Genomic DNA, 16,949 nt, shown 5'->3' with positions numbered 1-16,949 from the left:
TTAATTGTTTGTGGGTTTTGTCTCATTAAGAAATAAAGACAAATTTGGACAAGGAATAGCGTGTCGAGGTAATTTACTGTATCTCACAGGAAATGTAATAAAATACTACACTTACATGCATATAGTCTGCATCCCTGTTATGGTAATTCTTTGCAAATAGGACAGTAGATAACCAGGATCCTCATCTAATTCCATAAAACCGAAGAGAGTCTAGAATGCTGTCTTGCAGAAGGAACAGATTATCACAGTGAAGAGCACAGGAAGCAAGAAATATGAGTGGATCCTACCTACATACACAACACAACATCGCCATGCAAGTACAGGCTTAGTTTACTTTCCTCAAATACATAACCTGCAGGCTATCCATGACTTTTGGTTTTATGTTTAAGAACCACACATAAATAACAGAAAATGTAATTTTAAGCCTGAATCATATTCTAGAACGATTCTGTATCTCCCCCATGTGATTAACTTACTGTGAATCAATTCAAAGCACTAGAGATGCTTTTGTGAAATAGTATATTTCCACACATTTGTTCTGGTCTACACATATGTGTTCAAGTATGATAAATACCATATATTAATTAGCAAATAATTAACTTAAGATATAATACTCCTCAGCTGACATACTCCAAGTTTTGCCATGCCTTCATGGAAAATAAAGCAGTTCTCCTAATTCCATCTCCACACTAGGTATGTAAGAAAGATGTGCATGACATTAGAGAGAAAATGGTTGGGTTATAAACAACAAATATTCACTACGGAAATATTGCATGGCATTTTCAGACAAGCACATGCCTAGGAAAAATATATTCTTCAGAATTTTTGCCGAATTATTATTAAGCAAGGTTCAGCTGCATGTTGAATTCAGAGTACAAAAAAGGATAAACCTGGTTCTCACAGTCAAGTCTTCTCCACGTTCTGGTAAAACACAACAGAGGGGGAAAAATACAAGAAAAAACTTCATCTGTCAGTCAAAAATTCAACTGGCATAACTTTACTCCCACTTTGCCACATATTTTCATATAAAAGTTCATCCTTCCAAGTTATCATGTTAGTAATCTTGCTAAAATACTGGCAAACAGAAATCTGTAAGATAGTTAAAAAATAAACTAATAATAAAGTCACAATCTCTAAAACATGCTTATGACCTCACATCTTAAAATTCGTAACATTGCTTAAATGATGTGGTCACCTGCCTAAAATAATCTGTTTCTTTTCTTTACCTTCTCCCTATGAAGACATCCACAAAAGGAGGTGGAATCATAATACCAAAGATTCAACTAATAATGCTGATCACTGTTACTCAACAAACTGTACTGTTTATCTCCTCAGTGAGTATTTTCTACTGTATTAAAATGATGTCCAGCAATCTTTGCCTTAGTACAAAATGCATAGAATTTGTAAATAGATCTTATAAGAAACAAAAGAAGCCTCATGAATCATACAATCTCTTAAATAAATAGAAGCAATACAATTTCTTATATGAAAAAGACTTGACAAACTATAAAAAAATTAATGAAAATACACAATTACCAGGATTACAAACTACAGAATCAGCAGCAGAATTGTTTTCATTAATGAAGTCAAAATTAATTATAAAAGAAATAGGAGAACTCTAGTAACAGCCTTGGTTAAGAGTATCAAATTAATAAGCGTATTTTTTTGAAAAAGTAACAGCACTAAGGAGAGGTCAGAGTGATAGCAATTATCAGCATCTGTTATTTCATATTTGCTATATCAAATCCAACTGTAAATATGGAGCTTTTTACGCTTTCTCACCGAGTTGTATACTCTCCTGCTTCCTCTACTTTCAAACAGATTGCAATTACGCCTCCTACCAGAATATTTGACAAAAGTTATGATTAAGAATAAAAATGACTTATCAACATTTATGACACAAGAGACATCATTCTAAACAGAAGCCCAAATAGGACAAATGTTTTCCAGCCTCCATTAAAATATTCTCAAGTGGTTACTTGAGGATTTTAACTCTGTTCCTACAGAACTTGTTGATACAATTACAACTATTGCTGTTTCACTTCATCTTCCACCAACACTTGGTAGATAACTGAATCAACAAAATCCTCTGATGCATCATAATATTCAGTGAACTGTATTATTTAAAATTATCTATTAACTCTCAAAAGTTGTACTGCCAGACCTGCACTGACATTATCTGAGTTCTAAAGGAAGCAGCTTGGAGAAACAGAGAAGCTTTAAAATGCTGCTACTTCCTACAAGCTACAAACCTTCCAAATCTGACTAATTTGGGCTTCATAACCACAATCTTCCTTTTGGATTTAAAAAAAAATATATACTTAGAACTATAAAAGCCCACTTTTATTCTAAACATGATTGAAATTATCTTTTTATCAGCACAGGAGCACTGGTACTCCTTGGAAATGATATAAAATCCTAATCATGGTTCCTGCATTACCTGCTCTCCACAGTAACTGCAGACCACAAATACAGTATGGACCTTTTAAGTATCTGTGATGGGGAGTGAGACTAGGGAGTGAGACTACAGACACATGAAACAAAGGAGTGTGTATTTGCCACAGAGACATTCATATGGATCTCCTGCATACCTCATCCTATAAACCATGAAATTCTGGACAGCTTCATTTCTTTCACATGCCTTCAGAAACAACTGCACAGATTGAGTGCATTAAAGACCCCACCACCACCATTCCCCCCCATCTACAGAAGTACTATGCCATCAGATTTTAGAACTATTATTTAAATAGGGTGCCCAGGTGCCATCCCACTCTGAGGAGTGGTAATATACAGGATGTCATCACAGAACCACTGAATAGCCCAAGCTGGAAGGAACCCACAAGGATCTTTGAGTCCAGCTCCTGGCTCCACACAGGAGCACACAAAAAATAAAATAAAAAAAAATCAAACCATACACCTAAGAGCATTGTACAAACCTATTTTGTACTACATTTATTGTTTGAAAAACAAACTGCAAAAGAATAGGAACTAGAGGAGAAAAATCCTCTACCAGGAAGCTGTACCTGGAGACAGATTTCAAAAAGTGGCTTTCGTGGCTTGAAGGAATTTTCTCCCCTTCCCATCCTCAAATACTCAGAGCTCAATGAAGTTCATTCATTTCAGTGACAGTTAATCGAACAGTTAATATGAACACTAAGACAAGCACACTTGTTAAGACTATTAATGCCACAAATATTGGGATGAATAATATAGGAATCACTTTCTAGGAAATTTCTGAGACAAAGTGCTGGATTGGAAACACTGGTCTTACACACAGGAGAGCTTCTGGGTCCCAAAGGTTAGGCTCTGGTAACACAAACAATAAAATATTCAGACTTCTAAGCCACAAAGTCTGTTTCTAATACCAAAAAGAGAGAGCCTCAGGAACAGCTGTAAGCATGTCTGAATGCCAGAGAGAAGAGGAAAAAATGTTGACAACTCAGTAGCTTAAAAGATAAGCAACAGGTCCTCCACACCATTTGGCTAAAATGTCCTGTTTTTAAAAACAATTGCTTTTTGCTTCCCATTTCTCAAGAAACTTGGTACTAACATTATAAAATTTTCCTCTACATACAGAAGAGCTAGGAACTTATTTTTAGCCTGGTTTCCTACGGAAATGAAACTTATCCGTTAAGCCCTCATCACAATAACTTCTGAATTCACAGAATGATTTCTGCCAAACCTGACACGGTCCAAAACATACTAGGTTCCCAAAAATGGCAGCTGGGAGAGGAAAGAGATTTTATTAGTGATCCTTCTGTGGGGTTTACATCAAGGGAGGACAGACACTTCCTTCAACACGCAGGAAACCAGCCTGCTTCAGCTCTGTCACTTGGGAGTCTAGGTGAAGGGGGAGAGGATCAGGCTGTTTGCTTCATTGGCTTTTAGCTCTAATGAACACTGGAATGACCACACATCTCCGTTATTCGGGCATGGTGACAAATGGAAACAGCATTGACCAAGTCCTTCGCTTTGTGTATCTTGTCATAGGTGCACCAAAGCTCTAAAGAGCATTGCAGATTTGCTGAGGGTCTGGCATTGAACACTGCAACACAGAAAGCTCTTAGGTGCCAAAAATTTTTTAAGGATGTGAATGAAGGGAAGTTGAAGAATTGCAGGAGGACCCACATTGTGGGCAACTGGGGATTAATAATATTAACTTCAGTGTTAAAGCAGAGGGAAATATTTAGGGTTAAGATCTCTGCAAAGCAAGCTTATTTTGTTTGTCACTTAAGTAAGAAGAAATGGCTTGCTAGCTGTACTCATTTTGTTCAGATGACCAATACGGGTGGCTTCGAAAATCGACACATGCTGCAGCCATTACTACCCCTGTAACTTGTGTGCTGTTTAGATTTTTTTTCCCTCTCCTTACAAGACTTACTGGATGCTTTGCTTACGGCTCTCCAAAAACATTGATATTAACAATAGGTTAGGTGAAAGCCCTTTTATTACAGTAAAGCCACATTCTAGGTCAAGTGTGGCTGGCTAACTCAAGGTTGTTCCTAGCTAAATCTTCAGGAAATGGTCCATCCTTTCCTCCTGTGCAAGATTCAAAGGGAATCACTTCTACTCCTCTACAGCAAGAGAATAGAAACTGAGGTACAGTAATTTCAAAAGCTTATTTATAAACCTCATGAAATTCCCAAAATATTTGGCTTAATCTTTTTGTCTTTCAGAGCAAACATCCAAATGTGATCAGAAAACATAGAAGACATTTTGAAAGTACCTGTTGCAGAAATTGTTGAGCATTAATGGGAACAGAGAGCTTGCAATAAGGTAATTATTAGTTCAGGCTTTGAATGAAGAACCTAAAAAAAATACTGGCACCTTTTAAAATGATGCATTCCATCGAAAAAACACCTGGCTTCTTTTGTTTGTTTGTTTGTTTTTGATTTATGAGGACAGGTATATCATTCTAAAGCTGACAATACATTTCACATAAATCTATTGAGTAAATAAATATACTGACAACACAAGCTATTGCATCCCACTAAATGAACAGTGCTAAAATAGAGTATGAACTATTATGTCCTTCCCTAGTTTTGGGGTATATTTAGCCACTTCACAGATACATTGCAGATAAGACAAAAAGAAATAACTGTTACAGCTGAAACTCCAGTTAGAGCTTTTTGCTCAGTACTGAGAATCCAACCAAATTCCCATTTGGACCAGTAAAAACAGGCTAAAGCCTTAACTGTAGCTCTCTTGAGACATTAGGCTTTTACTTCTTACAGTTTGTATCATCGACTGACAATTCCATGAACACAGCAAGATTAAAAACAAAATTCATTTCAGCCTTAAATATCACATCAGGTTATTTAGTCTTATTTCTAAATATACGACTGAACAGCATTTGTTTATTTTAATGTATCATATATATGAAATATACATAAATATACCTAACAGGCACAGTCCAAAAAGAGCATCTCCACCTGTGCTTTAGTCTAATATTTAGGATTTTTAACTATGATAATTACTACTAATAGGACCCATAACAGAAACCACAAAACAGGAATTTTCCAACTACCGAGTAGTAATAGCAACCAGCATACATGACTGCAGCTCATGAAAGAACAGCACAGAACAGCACATAGTACTTGAGAGAGACATGGAAGCTCATTTTACACTCATTCAAAAAAGTCGCTTAAACCACCTTTCTGACCTTACAGGCTTGCATTGTTTTTTTTCCAACTGTTATTATTACTTCAGTAGTAAGTTTGTAACTTACCAAGGGATACACCTTCTGACCCTGCATGAAGAAAATCTGCTGTGAAGGCAGGAATGTAACCGCCTAGATTTGTTTACTACAAACAACACCACATTGTACCATATTCTTTATGATTATGGAAAACATAAAGCAATACATCTTAATTCAGATTTAAATCACTGAGGATCAATTCCAATTCTAGTTTCAGTTTAGATCTTAAAGGAAAGGAACTTACCAGCAAGAGCGTACATTGTCTCATTTTTGTAACTCATGGTGGTTTAGAAAGCTAGCAAGGCTGTTCTAATATTAAAAGCAACAATGAAGGGAAGTGGTTAGTCAACTAACTGGTTCTGTTATTCCCTCCCACTTCTTATAGCAGCAGTACCTAACTATGTGGGCTCATAATTCAGCTTACCATCCCAGTTCCTCCTTTTATTTGTTTAAAAAAAAAAAAAGTCATACCAGTTTTGTAGGATTAGTGCTGTGTTTAAAACCAGATGTAAAGATGTTTAATACTCAGAGCCACAATAAAACACTAGATACAATATCCAAGCATACTTGGGGGGAGGGGGGGGGTTGGGGGAGGGTGTGTAGAAAAAACATCTTATGTACTTTTTTCTCATTGCTGCTTTGAAATTAAGCTAATAAAACACAGACCATTCTGCATTAGTGGGGATGGAAGAATAAATTATCTGTATGTATCATTAGTCGAGTTACCTAACACAACTTATCCGGCTGACTTTGGAGTCTACGGACAGCAATTTTTAATGTAAACTACAAGCCAGAATGTATTACACAACAGAGTACCATGGCACATTAAGGGAAAAACAAAACAAAACAAAAAACCACCAAGCTCTTGGCACTCTTCCCAAACACAAAATTAAACGAGAGGGTTCAGATTCAGTTCTGCAAACCTCTTCCTTAGCCAGGCAGGTCAGTGTTCAGCAATAAGACTGACTCTCCCTCAACCTGCGAGTAGCACCACTGCATTTACCTTGGGCTCAGTTCCCAGAAGGTATCCAGTGCTCTACACAAGTTCCTGCTGACTCGCACAGCTCTCCTCTCCTTTGGGAATCACTTGCTGATTACTCTGATAGCACATCACTGACTGAATCGTACTAGTTAAATCCCAGGTTAGAAAGCACAGACCCATCAACTTCTCAAAAGCAATGCTTCCCCAGAGAAGAGGGTGAGATCCTCCCAGTCTTGTGTTTCAACCACTGAACAGGTGTTTATACACCTGTACATGAAAATCAGATGTTATCTAACAAAATAGTGGTATTTTATAATCACTTCTTATAGGTAAAAGTGACCAAGAGTAACAAGAGACAGAAAACAACTAAAAAGGACACCCTTATGTTTGAATTAATAAGATCGTTTTTGTCTTAAAGCTCCACCTTATATGTATTTTCATGCCTGCACTGTATGCTTCTTCATTCCAGGTAACAATCTGGTTCTTTGGAATTCACTTCAAATTCCGATTTCACTGCTGAGCCATGGTTTTTTTCTAAAATACAGAGCTTAACACCACATGCAAAAGGAACTCTGAAAGAATTAACACAACCTCTGTGTCCTGATTTAGTAAGCTCCTTTAAACACTGTGAAAGAATTTCTACTTTTAGCAACTGTATTTGAAAAAAAAAAAAAAAAAAAAAAAAAAACACAAGACATCTTCCTTTGTTTTTGTGCATTACAATAATGTAAAACAGCTAAACACAAGCTGGTTAAAGCTAAGCCACAGAAATAGCCCTAGTTTATTTTTACATTTTGTGGTCTAGTGTTTTACTCAATGCCTTCCTTCGGCATTTCTAAAGCACATCAAAGATTCAGTGCCAAAACAATCCATTTTTTCAGGGTTTTGAGTATTTGAGATAAATCACAAGCTAGATCAACACTCAACCTTTCTCCTCACTACACAACATACATGTACCAAAAAACAGCACTTGAGCAAGCCACAAGGACTGCACCTTCTGTGCCTCCTTCCCCTGGCATCACAGGCACTATCCCAGCCAGCAGCCTACAGAAGCTCTCTGGCTTTTCTAGAAAGAACAACCTCACAAACACCCAGCACAGGCTCTATTGTACTTCCCCTGCCTCTCGCATTTCCCTTCTCTCACCCATAGCTAGGGATTGCTCAGCTAGCATGCTGGAGAAGCTGCATTTCAAAAGAACTTTCATCGTGCCCAACTGAAGTGTGTTCTGCACACATCGTTACACTCTTTCACAGCAGGACACTCACCATAGCGTTTTGGTTTCATCTTGCCAGCAACAGCATTTAGCTAGGTATTGCCAAGCACCATTTCCTGTAGCTTGACAATGCAAACGACCTTACAATATCTAAGAAATTAATAGAGCTATTTACTTGCTAACCAACCTCTGTGGAACCATTTTCCCTCTCCTGTGAGGACAAAGAAGCAGGGTCCGGACAGACTGAGACTCTCCACAACCTGGAGAAAATTGTAGAGGTTATGGGACAGCACTTTGCTCAGGAGGAGTAAAAATGTGGACCAGGGGATGTCTACTGTTCCTGACAGTTTCCTGGTATAGTAAGCAAGTATTTCATACTCATAACTGCTAGGGGTCTCCCCTTCTCCCTATTAAGGCTGTCCCAGAGTTTCACTTTGATGGTGAAAGCCACGTATGGCATGTATTTATTCCAACATGTATTCACTCACAGCTTGGCTGTTACCATTGTTAACACTAAAGATGTCCTTTGGCTTAAGCACAGCTTCTCTCTCCCTACTAATGGCTGCACTGATGCAAAGAAATCTGAGCCTGATAGATTCGGAGCAGTTTTGAGGGCTTTCCACCACATTCATTCAGGGAAATTGAGGGTGGGTTGCTGCATCTTTAGCCACATGCCAAGAAAACGTCTTCTCTTAAGGCTTTTTAAACATTCCTTTTCACTTGTGAAATAATTACTACACTGGCTCATCCAAACTCAAGGTTATTTACATATTTTTAGCATCTACTGCAATATCCATGTGTCGTACACGTTATGCTAAATGATCATTAACACATGCTCAATTTTCTCCTTTACTCCCTCAGATATACATCTTTTTTGACTGCCCACTGAAGAGGAGAATTAACCTCCCTCTTCACTTTCCAGGATTTCTGTCAAGCTACTTCTTTAAAATATATGAATACATATATTTGAATTTCTTAAGTTACTGAATGCAAGTAACTCCTAATACAGGAGATTTTCACATCAACATTTATAAGTACACTAAATACGAATGACACATTATTTATGTTATTCCAATGGATAATTATTTTTCCCTTTTATCTCCTTTACCCAGGAGGCATTGCCTTATTTTCCAAGTGTTTGTCATTCCTACTGCACAGACACTTGTCTTTAAGTCAAATACTCTACCAGTGGTGCTTCATTTACCTCAAAGGCTTAAAACAATAACAAAAATAAATAAATAAACACACACATGCTGTGGAAGGTGACAGCAGCACAACGTCGTATTTAAAATATAGTTAAAAAAAAAAAAAAAAAAGAATATTACTGAGTGGTGGACAGCTATGCTAACAGCATAGCCCCAAGGATTGTATACTTGGATTTTCTACTACTGGTTAACTCATGGTGCAATGCTACTACTAACATTATAATATGAAAAAGGGTTATTGACTTCAAATAATGCCACATCATCTAGGCATCTTTACATTTTTCCCTGGTTTTCTAGCTGTAGGTAATCCAGAAATTTCAATTGTAATGTGCAACAAAGTAGTCTGTAGTAAAATCTAGAACAGAACTTAGATTACCCAAAGGATAAGACCCGCAGCTGGAGTATACATATATGTACTTCTTTACTGACTTCAATTGAACTGTGCTCATTCATCAAAGAGGGAAAGGGAAAGATGACTGCATATAGGTCTTTCATCTACTCCATAGTCAGTGTAATATTTGGTAGCTTACAGAATACACCTTGTTTAAATCAAAATAGCATACATGGAGTAAAATAGAACAGTCCTGTTGGAAGGGACCTTCAGAGATCCTCTAGTCCAACTGCCTGACCACTTCAGGGCTAACCGCAAGTTAAAGCATACTATTGAAGGCATTGTCCAAATGCATCCTGAACACTGACAGGCATGGGGCATCAACCACCTCTCTAGGAAGCCTGTTCCACTGTTTGACCACCCTCATGGTATTTTTTTTTTTCTCTAAACTGTCCATTACTTCTGAATTTACCTTTTTCCATCTAAGCTTTTGCATAAAGGTCTCCCTGAATAGGGAGCTTGGACTAGAGGTTTAAAGGTCCCTTCCAACCCAAACCATTCTGTGAATCTACCTACCATCACTACCTGCACACTTTGAAGATATGCTTTCAAACAAGTCTATTCAAACACTCAACATTCCTGTAAACACAAAAGGGAAACAGTGCTTTATGTATGCTAACTATACCCCAAAACAACAAAACTACACTTAAAATTGCCCCACAAAAGTAGCTGTCAGATTCTCTCTCTAGTTACTAAATCAGTAAATTGTCTTTCAAATCCCCATGAAAAGCTTTCAGTACTTTCCCTGAAGATACACAAATCTGGGGTCTTTGGAACTCATAAGAGAAGCAGAGCTGGCAATCCTATTAGTATGCCCTGCACACAACTCCTCTCTGTATCTGCTTCTGCCTTTCTACAGATTATACGAATCACAGCACAAGATAAAGCAGTTGCTTAAATCACAAGAACAGGTCGAAATTACTAATGCTATGTATGGATTGCATCACATGAAGTGGATACTCTCGTCTCTAGAAAAATCAATACAAAAATCCTTTCATTATCTGCTGAAATCTCAGCATTCATTTGCAAACTAGCTTATTGAGTAAGCTTTAAAACTAGCTTAGAGTAAGCTTTAAAATAGATATAAAATATTCTAGGAAGAACAGTAACATACAGCTTTCTTCATTAGTCACAACATATACATGTATATAGCTAATATATATGCCATATGGTAAACATGCCATACATCAAGGGCACATTACATATTTTGGTGCAGTTAACTATGGCGTCTACTACTAATCCATTCCACTTCTAAATGTGCAAACACTGCTGTGTTTGCTCACATTTCTACATTAACACCACTGCAACACAAAAAAATAGCTATGTTTTTCATTTTGAAAAAACACATTATAAAATAGGCAAAGCTTTGTTTTACATATTAAATATCTATTAGTTAACAGTTACACCAGAAGACAATGTAAATATCAAGCCATTTCCTAAAAAATCATCCTTGCTCTCTGAAGAAATCATTACAGTTCTTCTTCTCATTTTAAATAAAAACAAATAAAGATATCTAAACTGTTCCAATCCCCATTTAGACCAACTGTTATACATTGCTGAAATTCCTTGAGGAAGTGCAACTTTTACAAATTTGGACAGCTTGTTTCATTTCCCTAAGCTGTTTCTTTATAATGTTTGCCGAAAGGGTGGAGAGAAAAGAGAGGAAGAAAAAAAAAAAAAAGATTCTACAAAAAGGTGTCCATGGGGACAGAAATGTTGTAATTTTTAAAACTGACCTTTTACTACTAAACTGACCTTTTACTACTAAACAAAGTTACAGTCAATTGAACAAACTGGAAAAGGGTCCTAATTCAGTTCCACAATGTCACTGTTGCACATCATAATATGTGTGATATGTGCTATGATGTAGCCCTCAGACAGTCACAGAACTTTGTATTCTATAAAAGTTTTGGGTGGTAAAAAATAAAAATTAAAAAAAATAATAAATAGTTTTCCTATTCTCAAGGTCCATGCAGCACTGCATGCAGTAGCTCTTCTTGAGGTTGAGAACTCCTTCAGAGGAAACCTCCAGAATTATTGATGTTACAGCTGAATCATCCCCAGCTGTACTTTTCAGGACTACCTTGAGGCTTCTCTAACATCCAAATAATCCTAGGCTTTCTCCTACAATGAGGCTAAATAAGCACTAGATTAGATGAAGACCTTCTTTGTTCTGTTTCACGTTACTCAAGTAGAAAATTTAGTTTAGAAAAATAACAGCGTATTTTCAGAGTGTAGAAGATAAACCTAACTTGTGTCTTGATCATGTAAGGATGGGTCTCTCAAGCTGTTCCAGGATGGAGTTGCTCCAAGATGGTTGAGTGCTGCCCCCTCACTGAGTGATAGTCACAAACAAGTGTCTCTCTACCTTCTTATGTTGTTTATGTTCCACTGCCAGAAGAGAAGACATATTTTGTAGGTATTTGTTCTTATATCACAGATTCTCACTACATGATAAGACTCTAAGGATGCCAGAACTTCTAAACCTATTTTAGAACAAGTTAATTTTCCCAGATAATGTTTTCTGTTATGATCCAACTCCCTGTTACCTCCGGTAATACAATCAGGGCCATTCCCTACAAGTAGGTCTTAAAAAAATAGTAATAACAGATGACCAAAGCAACGTATGTCAAGCTATCACAAAGAATTACATGTTGAAACTTTTGAAGGGAGGTAACTACTCATTTTAAATCATACCGTTTTCAGAAACTGAGGTTTACCTATCAAAACACATAGAATTAAGCACCTTACGCACAAGGCCAAATCATTAATAACAAAAGCATAATGGTTTCTGTTTAATACTCAGTGATGTTTCATTTGCCAAATGCTTATGCAATGCAAAATCATCAGTTTTACATCTGTGCAGAGTTATTTTGAGTGTGAAATGGTAATACCACCTTTTGTAACACTACTATTAACAACTCTGATCTACTAGATGCTTGCATGCACTCAACTTCGTAATATGTTCTAGACGCTTCCTTTATTCTCAGTGTGAAAGAAGACAAATCAAGCATTAAAGGCTGTTTATGATCCCATAGCTAAAAATGACCGTCACAGGATGCTAAGAGTGAAACAACATTAAACAAGATTAGATCAGACAGGATGAGATATTTTGCCCTCTTATTCTGCACATTTCAGAGTATGCAGCAACTCTGGAAATCAGCCAAAATACTAGAATGTAAAATTTACATGGGATATAATTTCTCACTCGAGACTACACCATTTAAGCTGTGTCAAAAATATTCAAGTTGGCTTCTGGGACCTTTTAAAAGTTTCCTTTAACTCCTAGATGACAAACTGAAAGTATGAAAAATAGCATAAAACATGTTACAGAGCTGGTATACAACATAGCTGCAGCAGTACTTCAAAAAACTCAAAGTGATGTTTTATATTCACCTTCAGTTGCTGTTAAGGTTTCAATTTTTGGATTACTTATTCCAGATACACCACTCCAGTGCTTTAAAGAACCTAAAAATAGGTCCTCAAAATGTGAGTCACAAAACCAAGAAAAATAAAATAAAATTAAAATCCCTGGTCAGTTTGGAGAGCATTGACCTGGTACATCTGGAAAATCAGCATTCACAGGAGGAAAAAGCAGTGCAGAGGATAACAGACTCCAAGTCTGTTATTTCAGTGTGGGTGGGGAGGGAGATAAAGGACAAGTGTTGCTGCACAGATTCTACAACTACTCTTCCCCATGTTTTTAACATATGGCATGGATGCACAAAGCTCCAAATGAGGAGCGTTTTGGATGGAGCTTTTCTTAAATCACAAGAATAAACAAGTAAAATAGAGTACTAGCAATATCCCTATAGAGGAAACACACCATGGAAAACACTTTGCATCTTCCCCCCCCCCCCCCCCCCGCCTTATCAAAGAAAAGGCTTTTCCACCTTCTCTCCAAAAAGTCAGAGAGCATACTCCTATGGCTCATTTTAGCCAAAAGTGTTCAATAGGACAACTCCATAACTGTTCAGATTTCTCAGCTGGCTGGGGCAGATAGTGATATTTTTGTGTTCTCCTGCCTTTTTGCCAATAATTTGCTTATTTTTAAGTTCCCAGACTGCATCTGAACTCTGTATTAGGCTGAGGTCCAGACATCCATCAGCTATTCCTCTGCACGCTTATTTTCACAGGAAATAAAACTGAGTATGTAGCCCAGCCAGGAACTGTAGCACGTACTAAAAGCACCTACAGAACAGATCCTGGATATAAAGAAAAATCACTAATTCTTTATTCATTTACCTACTTATTTTACTTTATCTTGTACAATTTGATGACAACTCCAGGAACCAAACAGACACTTCTGCATTAGAGCACTAACATTAGAGCACCTTACCTCCCATGCTTCCCTTTTTTTGGCACTACTTTAACTGCAGCGATCACTACGAGCTCCTAGGAAACTGGCCTCTCTTTTTCAGGCAATTGTAAATGCAAGAGCTAAAGTTACTAAATTTACTAGTCTCTCATACTTTCAGCATTACAGAGAAAACATCTGAAAAAACAGAAGAGGAAAATCCCTTACAGATTCTTTTCCCCTTCTTTTCTCCCAGTTTCTCTGTAATTTTCTGTGTCACTGTTGGAATTTTCCTTTACTCCTTGTTTCTCCTCAGCAACACAGGTAGTTTATACAGACACTAATCAGATCAGGCTGATTACTAAGAGAAAGAGGATAGACGTGAAAACAAATTTTAAACTATTCAGAGATTATATGCCTAATGCCAGCTGAATTCTTTAACCTTGCCTTGGCTTTTTCTCCTAAATCCTGTACTGCTCTCCTTTGCATTTCTTCCTCTTCTGAAAGAGAAGTACTGCACAAATCCATCTTGCTTCGGGATGGCAAACGACAGCAAGTTGGCATTTAGAATTTTTGAAGTGTAAGTGGTTCAGAAAAGAAGAAAAAAATTTAGTTACAAATCAAATGAGAACTGATTTTTGATGTGCAGAGACTTTCATAAGGTCTAATATTTTCAAACTTACCTCCTGCAAAGTTAAAATTTAACAATAAAGATTATATTGTACATCATCACTCTCCAGCTTTCAAAAAAGAGTTTTACACTGACCACATAGAACTTGAGTGGCTCTATGCAGATTTTATTGGCAGTGCTTTAGGTTCTAGTTTTCCAAATCTAATTGCAACTTAATCTAATCTCTTTTTCTGCTCATCAGTAGGATTTTTATGTGTGCCGATCTCTAATTATTTAAGGAGAAACTAGGAAAAATAAAAAACATTCAGAAGTAGCCATTTTGACTGTCAACTTGCACTGTGTTCATTTTTTATTTTTTTTGTAAAGAAACTGATCTCTTCCATGAAATGAAGTGATTTCTGTGGAGGAAAATTTTAAGCCTCAGAGAAGTACCTCAGAGCTTTTTTTTTTCCCCTGTCTTAAAAAAAAAAAATGCACAAAAAAAAATCTGCAATTATCTGCTGAAGTGTGGTATACACTATATTTTACAAGCTGAAGTTGTTTTCCTGTGTCTAAGCACATATAGCTAAATGCCTTCTCAAGTAACCTGTGAGTCTGTTCCAATGTTTTCTTCATTTTGAATTCTAACAGGAGATAGATGCATTTGGCTGTCAGTGTCTTTAAATAGTAAGCAAATAGTATGGTTCTGCAATGTACCTTTCCTGTAAGTAAAAAAAAAAAAAAAAAGTGCGCAATTATTGCTGTATGGTACCCTGTATATCAGTGTGCAGTCTAATATAGAAGTGCCTATTATCTGTACTGTTACAGACTACAAAATGTGCACCTTTAAGGCAGTGCAGCAATTTATCAATGATGATGCATCTTTAAATAACTATCATAGAAGAATGAGCATTAAACAACTTTTAATGGCTGTATATACAGAAGACTGTGTGGCACTAAGCCACAGATCTTTCTCATCTGAAATTTATATTTAGATCCATAATTTCTTTTATCTGTATACCAATTTCTCATTGTTATAGAACATATGCTCTTCCTCAAAATAACTTGCTATTTTTGTACTATTACTCAGCTGCATACTTCCACAAAGCTGCAAGTGTTACTTCAGATAAACTTAGAGGCTTTTTGGCCAGTTTCCACATTACTTTAATGACAGAAAAAGAGTACCTAATGAAGCATGCTCCTATACCTCTCCACCAAACTTGAGTTTATTTTAAGTGAGGGCACCAAAACCCGTTTTTTAATCAGTTCCCAGTCAACTGGTGGGGACAGCTGAGAGGAAAAAGGACAAAGTTTTACACATTTTCCCTCTGGTCGACGTCTGTCAAACAGGAACGGTCTCATATCCTATCTCCTCGTAACTCTAATTACTTTTTCTGCTATTGTAAATGTTTCTGAATGGAAAACAGTAGTGTCCCAAGTTGTAAGATTACCTCACTAAAGGGTGGGTGAAAAAGAATGCTAAACATCCACAAGATCTAAAAACCATTCACAAACCTGGTAAGCATTTTTCTAAATCTTTGATCCCATCATACTCAGTGACAGCAAGTTAAACTTCTCATATCTGAGGCAAATTCGAAGACTAATATCTGCATAGCATCTGAATAGCAATTAGTTAAGCAACGGTAATTTGAAAGCCCTAGTACTTACTTACTCTTTTTTCCTACAGGATTTGAAAAATAATTTGACCATCTCCCTCCCCATTTTTAATCATCACAATAATTTTGAATTTGTACAGATATTAATAAATAGGAATTTCGCATGACACAACTAGCTAAAGTATAATACTATTTTCCATTCTAGATATGCATACATAGCTACTGACTGTGCTTTCTTGTCTATTTAGAGAACATTGTGTGGAACTTATTCATATGAAGTAAAAAGTATCACTTGTTCAACCATATCGTTTGTACATGTTCTACCCAGTACTAATAAAGACTACAGAACAAGAAATTTATTATACAGATATGTAAAGATCTTCTAAAGTGCATAAGTATATACATGAAAAACTAATTTTGACAAAGTAATTTATTTGCTCCTGATTTTATAAGGTTCAGTCTAAAAAGGGCTCACTAAACCAAATAACTGGACTATTAACTTTCTGAAGCTCCTCTGTGAGCAAGCTACTAATCACCGTCTTGATAGAGCTCCTACATGTTTTACCAGCCTTCAAATACCCAGAAAGTTTTCATTTGTTTAGGGATGTTGAGAGGACACATGCTACTTTTAAGAATTCCTTAAAACTTCAGCAAAAGAGATTTTGGACACAAGAATTCTGAAAATCGGTTGCAAATGGCGTCACTTTACCACACGGTGACTGCCTCAAATGCTAGTTGCACAATTCCAGTCCAGCAGAGCCCTTGTTCTGAAAGCAGTTTCTGGGCATTACATATGAACAAATAATTTATGAAACTTTGTGCACTTACCTTCCCTTATGCGTGTCTTCACACCTTTTAACTTCAGTGTTTTTAATCTATTTTCCCACAGTCCTCAAAGCCAATAATCCTTATCCAAGGAAAAGTTATTTACTTAAC

The 16,949-nt window shown here is 36.7% G+C and overlaps 1 protein-coding gene across 3 annotated transcripts in view; it reads right to left on the bottom strand.

The window, feature by feature from the left end:
* The window catches only part of HDAC9 (histone deacetylase 9), a 476,309-nt gene that overhangs the window by 399,486 nt on the left and 59,874 nt on the right, over window positions 1–16,949 (bottom strand). Inside the window, exon 1 of one of the 3 annotated variants that reach the window (XM_068674117.1) lies at window positions 5,943–6,015. The exons of the other annotated variants lie outside the window; for them this stretch is intronic. Within the exon in view, the coding sequence (XP_068530218.1) occupies window positions 5,943–5,979 (37 nt within the window). The 5' untranslated portion in view covers window positions 5,980–6,015. Of the gene's footprint in view, window positions 1–5,942; window positions 6,016–16,949 lie in introns of those variants that run through there. 3 annotated transcript variants of the gene reach the window in all.

Source organism: Anas acuta, chromosome 2, assembly GCF_963932015.1.
Source record: "Anas acuta chromosome 2, bAnaAcu1.1, whole genome shotgun sequence".
Lineage (NCBI taxonomy): Eukaryota > Metazoa > Chordata > Aves > Anseriformes > Anatidae > Anas > Anas acuta.
This window is presented reverse-complemented; position numbering and strand designations above follow the sequence as displayed.